The following is a 16,769-nucleotide window of genomic DNA, read 5'->3' on the forward strand; positions in this document are numbered from 1 at the left end:
CCAAAAACATGCAGATATCTGTGTACTTGTTTATTTCTAAAAGCGTCCAAATGAACTGAAGTACCTTTAAATATCTACAGTTTATACTGAAATACTTCCAAATATCTCTAAATGTCTGTTCTCACATGCTTCCAAACATCTATTTACACTTTAAACTTTACACTTTAAATGATTCTTGTTTCTTTTTTCTTCAGTAAAACATAAAAATAACATTCAGCAAATATTATTAAAACGTTTAGTTTAAAACTGATGAATCATCTGTTAGAAGAAGTGAACTGAAGGAGGTTGATGCTGGATTCTACCTTCACAGTGTAAACAGTGTGTTGTGTAAAGATCCCAGATGATGAAGATGATGATGAAGATGATGATGATGTTTATTGGAGACCAGGGTTGGGAAACGCAGTCATGTGATCGTCTGAGACTCCCGACCTCCGGCGAGAGGGAAGGATCTCTCCATCTTCTCATTCTGTCAGCCCTTCATCTCTTCACCCTGCTCCTCCTCCTCTTCTTCTTCTTCTTCTTCTTCTTCTTCTTCTTCTTCTTCTTCTTCTTCTTCTTCTTCTTCTTCTTCTTCTTCTTCTTCTTCTTCTTCTTCTTCTTCTCTGTCTCTGTGTGTTCGGGGTTCATCCCTGATGTAACTCTGTGAATCAGTTTGTAACATAACCTTCGCCATCTGGTCGACGCTTTGATCCGTGACGTTAACTGGAGACTGAAACCCCAGACCACAACAAACCACAACAAACCACAACAGACCACAACAAACCACAACAAACCACAACAAACCACAACAGACCACAACAGACCACAACAGACCACAACAAACCACAACAAAGCAGACTTCATCTTTAGACGTTTCCTTCATCCGTTGAGCAGTTTTAGATGTTACGGGGAGAAATGGTAGAAGAAGAAACATCCACAATGCTTAACGGTCTCCTCGTCTAGTGTGTGATACGCCAAGAAATGCAGAAATACAGGCAGTGAAGAAGAAGACTACCAGCTGGTAAACATGGATGTAAACAAAGCAGGATTCAAATCTTTAAGACCAATTAGCTTTGCAAATATTATTTTGTCTGTTGGACGTTGAATGTTTACAATAAAACTCCACACTGCAGCTTTAACGTGGTTTATATGAACTGGCAACACCGCTAACTCCACATCAAGGTAAATATATATATAATACTTCTTACTAGGGACAAAATAACAAAGTACAAAACAGTATTGAAACTTTTCCAGTCAAACAAACCTGCATTCAATCCCAAATCTAGAAAAAAAGACTCTTTGTTGCAGTTTGTCCTGCAGCAGCTAGAACACATAAAGTCTGTGGTGATGATACTTCATTATACAGTTATTTAATAAATATTTCAATAATATGAACACTTTCAAAATGTATTTGTATAAAAATCATGTGGATGGGGAGGAGCGTTGGGTGGGCATCCAATCAAGTACTCTACTGGTATCAGGATCTCTTTACTGGTATCATCGTTCTTTAAATGATACCGTGTAAACGTTACAGACGCTGATGTCAGTCGCTCACAGACCCTCAAAACAGACCACAGTCACATGTTTTGGAGGAGTCGAGCGTCTCGTTTTCATGCCGTTCTTTAGTTTTAACAGAGAAACATCATATTCAGGGTCCAACATCCTGCAGTAAAAAAAAGAAAGAAAGCATTTTAACATCTTTAATTATTGTATTTGTATAACGGTAGATTGAAGCCTTTATTTGGACATAAAAGTAGATGTTTGTTTGGAAAACGTTGAGTGTTTCTGCTCAATCTGAACCCGACAGATTCCTGCAGAACATCCAGTTTGGTTTCGGCCATTTTGACTCGTTAAACTTCCGACTCGGCTTCACGTTTGTTTATTTTTAAGAAACGTCTTCCAGTCATGCGGGGTCCTGAAGGTCCACGTTTCAGTTGTATCTCTCAGATTTCTGTTTCGTCTCGTTAGATATCAAACAAACGTCTGCACGCCGCTTCACTCTTCTTCTTCTTCTTCTCTCACGCTCTCCTATAACACAGTGTGGATGGTTGAACAGATGTGGGAGCAGCAGCAGATGTGTAATGTTCAGTCTCTCCATCACGGACGCATCAAGCAGCTGACAAAGCAAGTGGCTGTCTGAGTGACAGATCGACGCCGCGTCTCCTTCCATCTCTCCTCCCTCGCTTCCTCTCCTTTCATTTGTTTTTTTATTCTCTCCTCACATCCACCTGCCTCCCCCCTGTACTCCCACACTTCCCCTTTTCCTGTCCTCCATTTTCTCTCCTTTCTTATCGTTTCCTCTCCCCGTCGTCTCTCTTTACGTCCTTTTGTCTCGTCTTGTTTTCCTTCTTCTTCTTCTTCTCTCCTCTCACAGACTGTCTGAGCTCAAACAATTAAGCAGCAGACTCATCAGGACTGGATGTAGTTCCTCGTCTTTTCTCTCTGCGACCATTTTTATTATCAAACACTTTGAGCTCCGCACGTTGTCAGACGCTCCCCGAGCCCTCGACTCGCCCCCCCATTAGTCAGCCGGAGAGGCTTAAGTGAAATATTATAAATAATCCACCGTATTGAAATCTTTTATCAGCTGTGTCACTTTCATTATTCAATAAGCGATTAGTAACAGTCTTCCCAATTTAGCCATTAAGCACTGAGCGCGCTCGGCCGGCCGCCGGCTCGCCGCCTGTCACGCCGGGGCGGGCGGGTGAAGTATCTTCGTGTCAGAGCGAGGCTCGCCGTAATTCATGAGGGGGAACCGCCCTCTGCGGGCCGAGCTCCCCCAGGTAGGACCACACCGCCACACACACACACACACACACACACACACACACACACACACACACACACACACACACACACACACACACACACACACACACACAGCTCACTGCTGTAACGGCTGCAACTAACCGTTATTTTCATTATTAATTAATCAATGCAGGGTTAAAATATGAGGAAATAATGACATTCACATTCTTTCAGTCCACGGTGACGTTTTTAATTTGCTTGTTTACAGTACAAACCTTTAATATATTACATTTTTATTGATAATAATTGATTTTTCACCAAATTTTTGCCATTTTAAATGCTGATGTGACTCCTCAAGTGTTTATTTTGAGGCTGTTGTTGCAGTTAACTTATTATTTATCATGTTGGTGGAAGAAATATGTTGATTCTGCAAACATCAAGCAAACACGCTCTGATTGTTGGATTATTTTTTCCAACTCCAGACTTCTTCTTGAATCACTGAAAGTATCAGAAATTGAGATGTGAAGAGGTAAAAACAAGCAGAAGATGAACGTATAATAAACATATTTGTCCTCTTCATCTGGTTCCTGCGTCAGGTTTAACTTCCTGCTGATCAACATCAGCCCTCAGCTCTCGTTAACTAGCCGCCGTTTGATTCCCTCCCTCCATCCAGGACCTTTTTGAAAGTCGACCTGCCGAGTCAAGATACCTTCACACACACACACACACACACACACACACACACACACACACACGTGGCTTCAGATGTTTGAAGTGGCCCCACACAGGTAGCAGCAGGATCACTGAGCACATTCCTGATCGCAAAGAAGTGTGTTTGAGAAACGTCGGCTTTGATTCCTCGACCAGCAAACTCCTCACAACAGGTGTAGCTGACGACGAGCGTGTGTGTGTGTGTGTGTGTGTGTGTGTGTGTGTGTGTGTGTGTGTGTGTGTGTGTAGCTTTAATAGCCCTCTCATAATTCGACCCCGACAGTCGGCCGTCGGGTCTGTTTTTTGGCGACGGGCTCGGCGGCGCACCTGCAGCACGTCGCCTCTTGACTGGCTCATTGTGAGCGTGGATTCCTTTTAAAGTCGAGGTTAATCAGGAAGATGGGCGCCGCTCGCCATCACGGGTCAATTTGGGTCAGCGGGGGGGGGGTGGGGGAGGGAGGAGGGGGGGTCAAGCAGGTGGGAAACAAAGAGGGTCAGTGTGGAGGAGAAGCCAGGTGGTCGGAGGATACCTGACGACGGGAGACGTTTGAGCCGTCGACGCTTTGATGAGACGCCGAGGTCGTTTTAGTCCAAAGTCTTCACTGTCGACGCTCCGTCAGGATCTTTATTTCTCTCTTTAGTTTGTCTTTTATAACCTGTTTCAGCTCTTTTTATTAAAAATATTCAATAATACAGTTCACATATGGAAGTGGAGGGATGTCAATATTAGAATTAAACTTTTTATTTGCATGAATTTTAATTTAAATGTAACATTTCCATTTTTAAATATGGTATAAATATAGTAGAAGTAAAGGTTAAATAAATAAAAACATTAACTGATGTATGTTTTTAGTGTCTTGTCGTGACTTCCATACACTCTGAAGGCTTTTAGCAATTCAGGTGAAAGAAAAGAAACACAAACTGTTTATTTAGTTTTGAGTCGCAGCAGTTTTTCATTCAGACCTCCGACCTTTTCAAAGTGTTTCTGATTCATTTTTAGATGAATAATGTACCCGCGATCATTTCAGAGCGGGTAAATCCTCGCTCGCCCTCGCCTCCTGTAGGAGAACGAGAGGCGACGAGGGAGAAAAGAAACAAGCAGAGTAACATTTAAAGTGTCGATCTCTCTCTCTCGCACCGCCGCCGTACGACTGTATTTCATCTTCTGTAAATGTTGGTTCGGTGGCAAATGTTCACAGTAGCCTCGGGGGGGCGAGGGGGGGGGTGAATGTGACTGAAGGTTCACCGTTCAAGATGGAGCAGAGGTCAGAGGTCACAGCTCGACCACCTGAGAGAGAATCAAAGCTACAGGAAAGATGTTTTATACCTGAATGTTTTATTATTGTCTTCATTTATAATCAGTGTTTTCTACTTCCTGTAAACACATTTAGAATCAGCATTATTGCATAAATAAAGTCTTTATTCTCACTTTAATCTCACTTTGTGCTGTTTTCTAGAGCTGAAACTAACAAATATTTCCATAATCAATTAATATACGTATTATTTTTTCAGTTGAGCAGATTCATTGTTTAGGAGACGCCTTAAAATGTCTCGTTTATTTAGTCTAAAACATAAAAATATTCTGTTTACAATGATATAAAAGGAAAAACAGTCAAGTTTAAAGTCCCTCATATTTGTACTTCAGTGCAGAACTTGAGTAAAAAGTTTCTTTTCCTCCGCTGATGTTTTAGTGTCAGAACATTTAAGAAGGTTTGAAAAGTTTATGTTGCAAACGTACTTTAACCTCTTCATCGTGCTCATTGCCCCCTCCCCCTCGTGTATCGAGCCACGCCCCCCCCTCCTCTGACTCCTCGTCATCGATGCTGTTTTTGACGCCTGTCTCTCTCTCTGTTTCCTTCTTCTTCTTCTTCTGTTTCCTCTCGTTCATGTCGTCTCCCTCCCGCCGCTCTGTTTTGTCTCCTGTCGTCCGTCTCCCCTCCCCCTCCCCCCACCTTCTATTTCCTCGCTTCTTCTCTCTCTCCTCATCCAGCCGTCGGTGGACGCAGCCAAACGTAAAGCGTGGAAACTTAATCGTGTTGGTAGTCTGCGCAGCATTTACAGCAACAGTCTGGATAACTCGGAAGGTAAACTGCCACCGCTGCTGGGACGGAGGGACGAACATCTCCCAATAAGCTGTGATTTAAAAATATTCATATATTTAGGTTCAAACTGGGCGACATCTGGTGTGAAAGACGTCTAAACCACATATGATGGTTGTTTAAACCACATTTATCAAGATAGCAACAGTATTTTAAAGGCTTTCTTGTGAATTAATGTTTAATTTGAGCTCCTCAGGATTAATCACACGGTCACAACTTGTTCAAATATACAGTTTAATGAAATAAACCTTCAAACTGCCCCTTAAAAACTTTATTATCTGATGTTTTTATGACTCTTTCAGCTGTTTTTATTGATTATTTGTTGGTTGTAAGTCTCTGGCCTCAATTGTGACTTTTAAAAAAATGAGACAACCTGATTAAATAAAGATTAAATTAAAAAAAATAACCAGGTACAAGGAGTTACAAGGGGTCAAAAACAGGTTGGGAACGACTGATAGAAACAGCATTTCGATGCCTATATGTCAAACTGTAGTGAGGATCTGCTTCACCATGAAAAGTACACGTGTAATTCCTGTTAAAACAACAGTTCTACACAACTTAAACACACTTTTCCACTAAATTGTGCCCAGTTTTAACCTGCAAATCAACAAAATCACTGCTTATTTCGATGCTCTGTGTGTGTTTGGAGAGACAAACGCCCACCTCCCCCTGACCTGTCCGTCACGGCTTCTTTCCCCACCTTGCATCCTTCTGCCCCGCCCGCCTCACCTGTGAGGATGCAACCAAACAAACACGCCCCCCCCCCCCCCCCCCCCCTCCTCCCTCAGCAGCAGATGTTAAACGTGAGTGTTGGATGTTGTTCAGCTCCCAGATTCTTCTTAAATTACACCCTGATCTGCTGAAACACCTCAGATGTTCTTAAACCAGTTAAATCATCTCCGGTCGGTCATGAATCCGCTTCTTCATACGTGTTCAGTAAAACTAGAAGGACGTATTTCTTTTTTTTTCAGAGAGACTTGAGAACAATCGGCTGCAACATTTTCCAGGTTATTAATGTTGTAAAAGGCAGCGAATAATATGGGGAGTAATGACCTGTGTCGCAAAGCAATACTGTGTGCGGTGACATTTAAGGCTTTTAATTTGTGTTTCCCGAGGCCCCCTTTTGTCTCCCTCACGCCTCCCCTCTCATTGCACCCACCGTCCTGCCTGTCACACACACACACACACACACACACACACACACAGATGATAGGCTTGTATGCATGTCCTGCCACCCCTCCCTCCCTCCCTCCCTCCCTCCCCTGCGTCTTGTAAATGCTGTATATTCGGTTTGTTCTGTTTCTGCTGCTAAAGGTTGCTGGTGTCAGAGTTCACAAATTGCCTCGGCGCCACCTCTCTCTGTGTGAATGTCGCCCACAGTAGCCGAGAGCGGTGGCAGTAATTACCAACACGGCGCGGCGGGTGACTCGCCGTCTTGAGTGTGTTTGTACTCTCATACATACGTTTTAGTCGCGTACACAAAGACAGAGGAGAGGATATCAAGACGCTCAGTGACTCATTGGGAGGAAAATATCTTAAAGCGGCAAGTAACTCAAAGCTGACGTTACCTTTAACAACTCTAGCCGAGAAAGAGCCGAGAGTCCTTAAAGTCTTATTTTCTTATAAAAAAGTGAAAAAATCTGAAATATTTGTTTCAGATGCAAATAAATTTCTGCCTCATTTCTAGAAAATTCGAGAAATAATTTTACTTGTCGTCCATTTTGGCTTAAAAGTTGAGATTGTTTCGTTAGACTGCAGTTGATACGCCCGATGAAGACCGTGTGATACGGTTGATAGCTCCGGAAACAAGCCAGTGAGTGGACCTTGAGTTTAGACCGTTTCAGAGGTCAAGAATCACTTTTCAAGCTCAACATGTTGCAGCTTTCAAACAAAAACTGCAGAAAACGTTGAGTTTTATCAACACATGTTGAGTTTGTTTAGTTCGTAATCGTACGTACATCACGTCGTCATCAGCATAGAAATATTTAAGTTGTATTTTACCGCCATAATCTTTTTGTCCTTGGGATCAAAAATAGTAACAGATGCTGATTATTAATCATCTAATCTATCTATATCTATCTATCTATGAAATAGATCTATGAAACCTCAAAATATTCTGTTTACTTTCATGTCAAACAAAGAAAAACAGCAAATCTTCGAATTCAAGAATCTGTAATCAGCAAATGTTTGACACTTTTTCTTGAAAAATTACTTAAATGATTAATAAATGAGTTGCTGATTAATTTTCAGTTAAGCAGCTCATAATGTTTAATATTAATCACATTAATCAACATCGAGCCAAAATATCATAATTGCTGTCTTTACTGCATTACTGCTTTAAAACTGTGTTAATTGGTTTTCTGGCCTCTTGGAGGCAGCAGAACGAGCTGTAAACACAACGTCGGACATATTATTATCTTATAAAGTTGCTAACATGTTAGCAAGCAGCTGCCTACTTCCACATCCAGCAGTGTCCAATATTAACGCACTTTTAGCTCCGGTTTGGTCTCCACCGACTCCTGAGAACAATATTTGGCTCTTTAGCTGCTCGATGTTCCACTTTCTTCACCAGCGAGTCTCTAACTTTGAGATTTATACATAAAACAGACAAAAAATGTGCTGCAAAACCAAAACTAGGAGCTAAAAGAGGCTAAAAAGCTCGGTAGAGATGTGTTGTTGTCACTTGTGGAGGTTTTCAGAGGAAACCTGGGTGGCGGGATTGTTTCTGCCCCCCTCGTTTTATTCATTAACCCACGTGGTGCGTCGGGTCAGCGTGCAGCATTTAAATCCAGGAACAGCATTTAATTTATGCCACACAGAGGCAGGGTCTTTCTGGATTGTTGGTTTCTGTAATTGTCAAGCAGCAAACCCCTCCTCCTCCTCCTCCTCCTCCTCCTCATGAAAACAGAGAATCATGGGAATTTAATTATGATGGGACTCTGGCTCGTGACCTTAAGGGGCTCGACCGGCGCTTGATGGGCGTGTCGTCGTTTTAGAGAGAAGAAACACCTGGTTACAGTCTGGAAATGATTGTTCACATTTCCAGTATTCATAGATCTGTATCAAAGTACATTTGTGGATGTCATACTTTGATCTGGAGACGATCGTTGGAGGTTGATAATGTTTTGGGCATCTGCAGGATGACGAACTGTGAGATTTTGACAACATCAGAAGTGCAAAGTTTAGTCTTATTGTGAACACGTCATGTTGAGTTTTACGTTGAAATTTAGTAAATTTGTTCAGAATTGCCACCGAGAGTTAGTGGTAGAAATCAGGACAGTTTTAGTTCTTCTTAAGCTTGATGCAGGTGATGTTGTGTTCAGTAGCTGTTTTTCTCTCCTACTTGGACGTTAAATGAACAACTGGTGTCTCAGGTCTACAATTAGACTGAAACTTTCTTTATAAAGCAACAATAAAACCAGAAGGACCAGTAGGAAACATCTAGAGTCTTTCTGGGTTGTGTTTTTAACATTTGGCTGCATGAGTGACCAGTTAGATCTCATCTCTTACAACTGGTTTTGTTTCTTTTTTTAGTCTTTTGACAAAATGTTGTCAGTTTTATTCACATTTTACACATTAGGTTTGTGTGTTTTTCTCATCTGTTGCTTCAGACTGTTAGCAAGCAGCTAACAGTCTGGATAACATGAACACTGTAATATTTCTTACTAAACAAACTCAATCCTGCTCTCGTTCCTACGTAAAACCTATAAAAAAGAAACTAAAAACAACATGAACACACTTACAACAAGTAATATTCACGTCATAGCCGTAATGTTATGTTTATATAAATGTTTTCATGGTTTTTCCCGCCGGTTTTGTTGCAGCTTGTTCTCAAATTTTTGTGAGATTGTTGAATTTAGTTCATAAATCCGTAACAGTAACATTTCTCTCAAAGTTAAAATGTTACAAAGATGCAAAATTGTTCATATTTAAAGGCCACTTTTAGTACATTTTTAACAGTTTTGGTGAGTTCTTCATCGTGTTTTCACCGTGGAGAAAAAAGGTTGTTCAGTAATTTTTGTTTCCATCATGAAAAAAGCTCATCAGCAAATATTTTTCATAGTTTTAAGTCTGAACTGCCAATTTAAACTAAAACTCTGCTTTAACCTTCAGCCACTAACCAGCCCCTTGTAAACAGTAGTTTTAATTAACATCAACTAATCAGACTCAGACCATCAGCAGCCCGAAGCACCGAAGAGATGAAAATGATCTTCAGAAAAAGGAAACTTTGGTCAGCAAAGGTGTTTTCAATCTCTTTATCCTGGAAGTGGAAGGGTTTCTCAGCCTCTCACTGCGGTTTGGCCTCGGGGCTCTTCCTTCCATCCTTACCTTCCGTCCTTCCTCTCTCCTCTCGGACGAGCCCATTGATTATCCCGAGCCGAGCCGGAGGGGAACTTCAGCTCCGGTGCTCTGACACGCTCCCAATTAGCCAAATGACTGGAGTTGAGGAAGAGCAAATGGTCGTTCCCCTCGCGGGCCGGCCGTGACCGCTCTCCGACTGATTAAACCTCTCTCATCTTTTTTTTTTGCTGCTTCACTCCCGGCGCACGTCATGAAAACCGCCGCTTCCAGAATCGCTTCCACGAGAAGTGTCATGAATGATTACCGACCCTCCGTAGCGAGATCTCGTCGTCTGCCAACCGCCGCCGCTTCTGTTGTTTACGTGCTCAGCTGATAAAAGAAGCAGAACATTTCTCAGAGACGTCTTCGGATGCTTTTTCTTTGAGGGTCACACCAGCAGAATCTGAGGAATCCTGCTGTGCTGGAGGCCCATCTTTGATTAAGTGATTACCCCCGTGTGTGTGTGTGTGTGTGTGTGTGTGTGTGTGTGTGTGTGTGTGTCCCTTCCTCCTCTCTGGGGCTAATTGTAAACAGAAGCTGCTTGTTGTCTGATCTGGTGGTGGTGGTGGTGATGATACCGACTCACAGCCGTGCCCCCGCTTCACCTCCACTTCCCATCCTTCTCTGCGCTCGGTAACGGTTTCCAAATGTGCCCAAACTTCCCTCAGACATCTCAGAACGAGCTGCTGAAGGTCTTTAAAGGGACAGTTCACCATAAAATACAGAAACATTTGAGCATTTCACTTGTTTTATTATTTCATTGGTTCAGTAAATACTATGAAACCTTTAAGAAGGAGGTTGTTATATTTAGATTGAAAGCTTTTTAGATCAATATTTTGTCACTTTGATTATAACTGATTACAGCTGCACAGTTTCAAAACTCCAATAACGATAAATTAGCTAAAAGACAAACCATGATTAAACTGGGTTCAGCCTCTTGGTCTGAAAATATTTCCATAACGGTGAATGTAATGGTGTTTTTGAGTGAACTGCATCATTTGAACGTCTCAATATGCAGAAACGCACATCTTTAGACCTTCTACAACTTCTTTAAATGAGTCCAGGACCTTGAATCTCTTCTGCAGACACACACACACACACACACACACACACACACACACACACACACACACACACACATCCTAATTGAGTCCTGATTGTCCCATTAACCTCTGAGGGGGTTCTGGGTAACAGATCCACATGTCCCCCCTGCAGCAGCAGGCCCTGATTGTAATGACTGACCTCTCCCACTGACATGTCAGCGGAGTAGAGGGCAGGACGGTTCGGGGGTGGGGGGGGCGGAGGGGGGCAAAGGGCCCCGTAATTTGGGTGACATCCTGGCTTCAGGGGGACGGAGCTGGACGGGGTCGTGAAGGTCTCCTGCAGCTGGTTCAGGAGGAACAGGTGTCCTTCGATTAGAGACTTTATATCAATGAAAAGAGCAGAAAACTTCAACACATCTTATAGTTCATGTCTTTATGTTTTCAAAGCTTCTTTATATTTACTCTGTTTATCAGTGATTTACAAAACAACATTACTCTCATCCAGAGACCAGCAACCTGCAAAACATGTGTAAAATATAACATTTATATAAATTAACAGGTTAAAAAAAGAACAAAATGTGAGCAGGCAGCAGGCTAAATTATTCACAATCAATTCACATCCAGTCACCGATGGAACAGCGATGTAAGCTAACAGCTAACGAAACGGACGACCTCCACACAAAAACAGAGACCGATAATACGACGTATTTAAGAACTTAGAGACTGAATAACTTTGCTGCTCATACAAAGTGTCAAAAGAACCATATTTAGGGGTTTTTCCAGTGTTTTTGCAGAACTCTGCTGTCATCTTTTCTCAACATGAAACACTTTATTTTCTCTTGGATACCAAAGTTTAAAAGAGGAATGAAAATACAAAACGTTACAACTTTACAACCAACTTTTTAAAGTATTCTGTAATCCAGCAAATTCTACAAAAACAGACAATAGTAAACTTGAATATTTTCCATCTTTTACTCCTTTTAGGTTCATATTTTACTTATAATAATTAAATTCTGCAAGTCTAGTTCCTCATTCCTGTAAATCTCTCCTTCTTCTTAATTCTGAAATATTCTGTATATTTCAGCAACAGTTGGTAAGTCTACGAGTCGTATTAGAAGCTGTCAGAAAACACATAAATCTCATCATCAACACACTGGAAAACGTGTTTGGAGAAGCTACTCAAAAATGAGATTTATGCTTTTATCAAAACCATGTTTCAGCTTCACCAGAGTGAAGACTTGGAGGATGAAGAGTAACTGGTTTGTTTGACGTGTCCTCCTGCTGCTCCTCTAACTCTGAACACCAGTGTGAACCCAAACGGTGGAGGTGAAGTCGTCGGACGTCTCCGGATGTCGTTTCTGTTCTAAATCTTTCTTTTTTCTTTCTGTTTTTCCCTCCCGACAGAACAAGAGGAGAACTTTGAGTTCACCATCGTGTCGCTGACGGGGCAGACGTGGCATTTCGAGGCCACTTCGTACGAGGAGCGTGACGCCTGGGTGCAGGTGATCGAGAGTCAGATCCTGGCCAGCCTGCAGTCCTGCGAGAGCAGCAAGAACAAGGTGAATCTGCTTTCTTTCAATCCCAGATCTGAACCGGGGCCGTTTGTTCACAGACAAGAGACGTCTGCGAGTTTGAGTATTTCTAAAAATATATAAACAAATCACATGTAAACGATCAGGAATGAATCTATTAGAGGAGCAGAGCAGGTTGGACGGTTTAAAGATGGAAACAGATGATCTGCTGTGGCGACACCTAAGAAGATATCACATTATCTCACACACACACACTGTTACCTGCTTACACACACAAACACACTTTCACTCACATAATTACAAAATAGCAATTACAGCAGCTCAGACTCGGCCTCAGCGGTGCCATTTTCCACCTGCAGCAGGCAGCTCGGCTCTACAGTCGAGGCCGCTGTGTTTACGCCTCAGGCTCTCAGCCTTTTATTGCCCCCCCCCCCTCATACCACCAAAAACACCAGACAACCCCCCCCCCCACCCCCCCCCCCCCCCCACCCCCCCACACACCCCCCGTCTTCTCTCCATTTGTTTGCTGTGTTATTCCTTCGTTCCCTGACATCAGTGAGTTCGGCCTGAAACAGCAACAACACACATCTGTTCAGTGTCTGTCGTCACCTGTGTGATGTGAGAGACGCCGACCGTGTTTGTGTTTTGTGTTTGGAAGGAAATTATTTGACAGTTTCCAAAAAAAAAAAAAAAAAATCAGAGTATAAACAATCTGAGGAGGAAGATTTCCAGAATCAGGAGTGTAACTGATGTTTGGAGCCCAGAAGAGAAGGTTTTGTCTCCAGATTTATCAAACAAATGAGGTTTTTTTTAACTTGTTACTTTCAAAGCAACATCTGGGGGCAAAGTTGGAAACATTTGACTTCACGTTCTGTCAGATTATCAACATCCAACGAGATGTTTAAAGGCCCCATGATATGAAAAATACATTTTCCCAGTTTTAATCTCGTGTTAATTGTTAATTTATTTGCCAAATATGTGTCCAAAAAAATCAGTATCAGAGTAAATTCTTCCATCAAAGATTTTCTCTTCCTGTTAAACAGTTTCAAATGTTTGATGACTCAGAAGTTTACGAAAGTTCAACCAATCAAATGTGACTTTAGGCGAGTAGCAGCTACAGCATCATATTAAACCCACTTCACTGTTAGCAGGTCGTATGAGGAGAGAAACAGGAAGTGATGAGTGTTTGGATATCAGTGGTCTGATTCCTGATCTAACAACAAGCTACTTATCTCTAAGACCCGCCCACTTTTTAGCTGCCCAATCAAGTGCTGAGGATTTAATTTAAATCCGTCTCGTAACTGTAAATCAAATATTCAGTCTCACAGTGAAACACGTCTCAGGAGTTTAATATAAAGACGTCTTTACTTAGTTGAACATGTTATCTGTTGGATGTTTTACGTCTCTAATCTATAAATAAACCACATTATAAAGCTTCCTGCTCTCAGTTAGAGCTGAAACAAGCTGATATTGATCACGTGATCAACATTTCTAATAACCAGTTGATAGTTATGTGTCTAATGTGAAGATTTGCTGCTTTTCTCTCTGTGTTTTATGTCATTTTAAACAGAATATCTTTGGATTTTTGGAATAATTTATCCACTACTGAATAGAGCTGCACCTAACGATTATTTACATTATCGATTATAGAATTAGAGATTAGATTATATAGAATCGTTTAGTCTTTCTCAGAGCCTGTTGTGATGTTTTGTCTCATGACAAAGAAAAGAAGCACATGAAAGAATATTTGAGCTTTTTGCTTGAAAAATGACAGAAACGATTATTCAAATATCAAAATAGTTACTGATCAATTGAAAAGATTCGGTCAAAGTATTTTTCTTTTTTTCTTTCAGTCTCGTCTGACGAGCCAGACGGAGGCGATGGCTCTGCAGTCCATCAGAAGTATCCGAGGAAACAGCCGCTGTGCCGACTGTGAGACGCAGAGTGAGTACGAGTGATGAACTCCTCTTAAAATCTGACCTTTACAGAGTTGAAGTCAGCCTGAAGATTCAATATGTGATGTGATAATAAAGTTATATTTGAGGGATTAAAGGAGGAGAAAGACGGAGACAGAATCTCTGGACAAAAACCCAGAGCTAAGGTTCACTTACTGGCTGTTTCCAGAGCTTTCGACCACATCTGGTGGTCTTCCTGAGTGGTTCAGAAGCTCCGTCTTTGCCTGTTGGAGTGAAATAACAAACATGTCTGCTCTGCTTCTGCAGAAAAATACATTTACATTTCTTCTTTTATAAGTTTTACTGTTTGTTAGTTTTGTTGTTTTCAGTGTTTTTCATTGTGTGATCATGTTTTTGACATTTCGACTGATTTCTTGGGATTTTTTTATGTTTTCAGACGTATTTTCTGCTTTTTTTAGCTTCTATAATTGTTTGTTTTAACTGCAGGATTCATAGTATTTACTGACAGTGTTGATGTTTTTATTTACAAGCAGAAAACATCCTGTTAAATAACTTAAAAACATGATTTAATGGAGTCGAAACAGTCAATTAGACGACTCATTTACCCAGAATGCTTTGTTAGTCCTACAAAAGATTTCTATTTAAAACATGTTGAAATGAAGCTGAAAGAACAAACTGGCACCAAATCATCTCTTCTAAAGGAGGAAAATATCTTCTATAACTTTGACTTTACATATGAAGTATAAACGTGTTTGTTTGTCACCGTCAGACCCGGACTGGGCGAGTCTGAACCTCGGGGCTCTGATCTGCATCGAGTGTTCGGGCATCCACAGGAACCTGGGCACCCACCTGTCCAGAGTTCGCTCCCTGGACCTGGACGAGTGGCCGCTGGAGCTCATCAAGGTGATGTCGGCCATCGGCAACGAGCTGGCTAACAGCGTGTGGGAGGCCAACGCTCAGGGACACCTCAAACCCGGACCGGACGCCAGCAGGTAGGAAAAACGCTGCCTCGACTTCTCCGAGAAGTTTTACTGCAAGTTTCAGCTCGTTGTTTATCTGTCCGGCTGCAACTTTACTGCTCTGGTTCACTCTCAATGTCTCATAGCGTCGATTTCAGAGAAAAAGCTGTAAAAAGCCGCTGTACACTACCTGCTAACAGTTAGCTGTAGACTAGCTGGTGAACATAGTGGAGCGTTTAGCAGCTAAAGAGCCAGATATTTCCCTCAGGAGATGGTAGAGAGCAAAAACAGAAGCTAAAAGAGAGTGAATATTGGACAGAAACACGACTCCACATGAATGATAATGTTGCTCTGTAGCTGCTGGATGTGAAATCATTTGCTAACATGTTAGCCACAACTACTTTATAAGCTGATAATATGTCAAAAAATTGGACTAAACACATAATTTAAAGCATCTTTGACCAGATTGAAGCTATAAAGGATCAAGACTAGAACCCTGAGGAACCCCACAAGACATTATTGACCTTATACATGTTGCTGGATGTGGAAATAAACAACTGTTTGCTAACAAGTTCAACATATTTAAAAGACATCAGTAGATGCTAATATAGGTGTATAGGTGGGTTTTGCTACCAACAGAAGATCCCAGTACTGAGGAGGTTTTTATTTCTGTGGACAGTTTGACAAACTGGGAGGACAGTTTAGAGGTGGATCTTTAACTGGACCCCAGTACAGTGTGAAGAAAAGCTGCTAAGTTGTTGATGATCAGCAACTGTTTTTATAATCACTGAAGTCATCTTTGTAGCAAAGATGTCAAATATTCTCTGGTTTAAAGCTCTCAGATGCTTTTCTTGGTCTTCCATTAGTGTAAACTGAATATTTTGGGGTTTTGAACTGTTTGTTGGACAAAATAAGACACTTGAGGATGTTTTTTAATCACCATTTTCTGATGTTTTATTGACTAAATGATTAATCGTGAAAATAACTTGTAAAGGCGGCGTGTGGGTTCTTCATGTTTGATGCACTTCCTGTCTGTGCAGACAGGGGGCAGCGTGTCCCAGCAGGGTTCATACTGGATGTGTTGCTTATTGACAGAAACGCCTGTGTGTGTGTGTGTGTGTGTGTGTGTGTGTGTGTGTGTGTGTGTGTGTGTGTGTGTGTGTTGCCTTGTAGACTACAGGGGATAGTAACAAATCGTTGAACTTTAGCGTGACGTCGGTGTTGATCAGTGTGTTCGTGTGTGTGTGTAGGTGTGTGTGTGTGTGTGTGTGTGTGTGTGTGTGTGTGTGTGTGTGTGTGTGTGTGTGTGTGTGTAATTATCGGCCGTTGCAGCTCTGGGAAGCCAGCAGCCATCATAACAAATTAGAGCTGACTGCCATCCGCATAAAGATCGACTTCCCCGTCCTCCCCCTCTGCCTCACCCCCCCCAACGCTCATTAGT

General features: G+C 41.8%; 1 protein-coding gene across 5 annotated transcripts in view; it reads left to right on the forward strand.

Moving 5' to 3' along the window:
- agap1 (ArfGAP with GTPase domain, ankyrin repeat and PH domain 1) overlaps nt 1-16,769 on the forward strand; it is a 180,944-nt gene that overhangs the window by 138,149 nt on the left and 26,026 nt on the right. For 4 of the 5 annotated variants that reach the window (XM_044344308.1, XM_044344309.1, XM_044344306.1 and 1 more), the window contains 3 exons: nt 12,326-12,480; nt 14,307-14,397; nt 15,139-15,361. In XM_044344308.1, coding sequence (XP_044200243.1) covers nt 12,326-12,480; nt 14,307-14,397; nt 15,139-15,361 — 469 coding nt within the window. Of the gene's footprint in view, nt 1-5,444; nt 5,523-12,325; nt 12,481-14,306; nt 14,398-15,138; nt 15,362-16,769 lie in introns of all 5 variants that reach the window. The other variant, XM_044344310.1, reaches the window with a different exon arrangement.

This window comes from Thunnus albacares, chromosome 24 (genome assembly GCF_914725855.1).
Source record: "Thunnus albacares chromosome 24, fThuAlb1.1, whole genome shotgun sequence".
Taxonomy (NCBI): Eukaryota; Metazoa; Chordata; class Actinopteri; order Scombriformes; family Scombridae; genus Thunnus; species Thunnus albacares.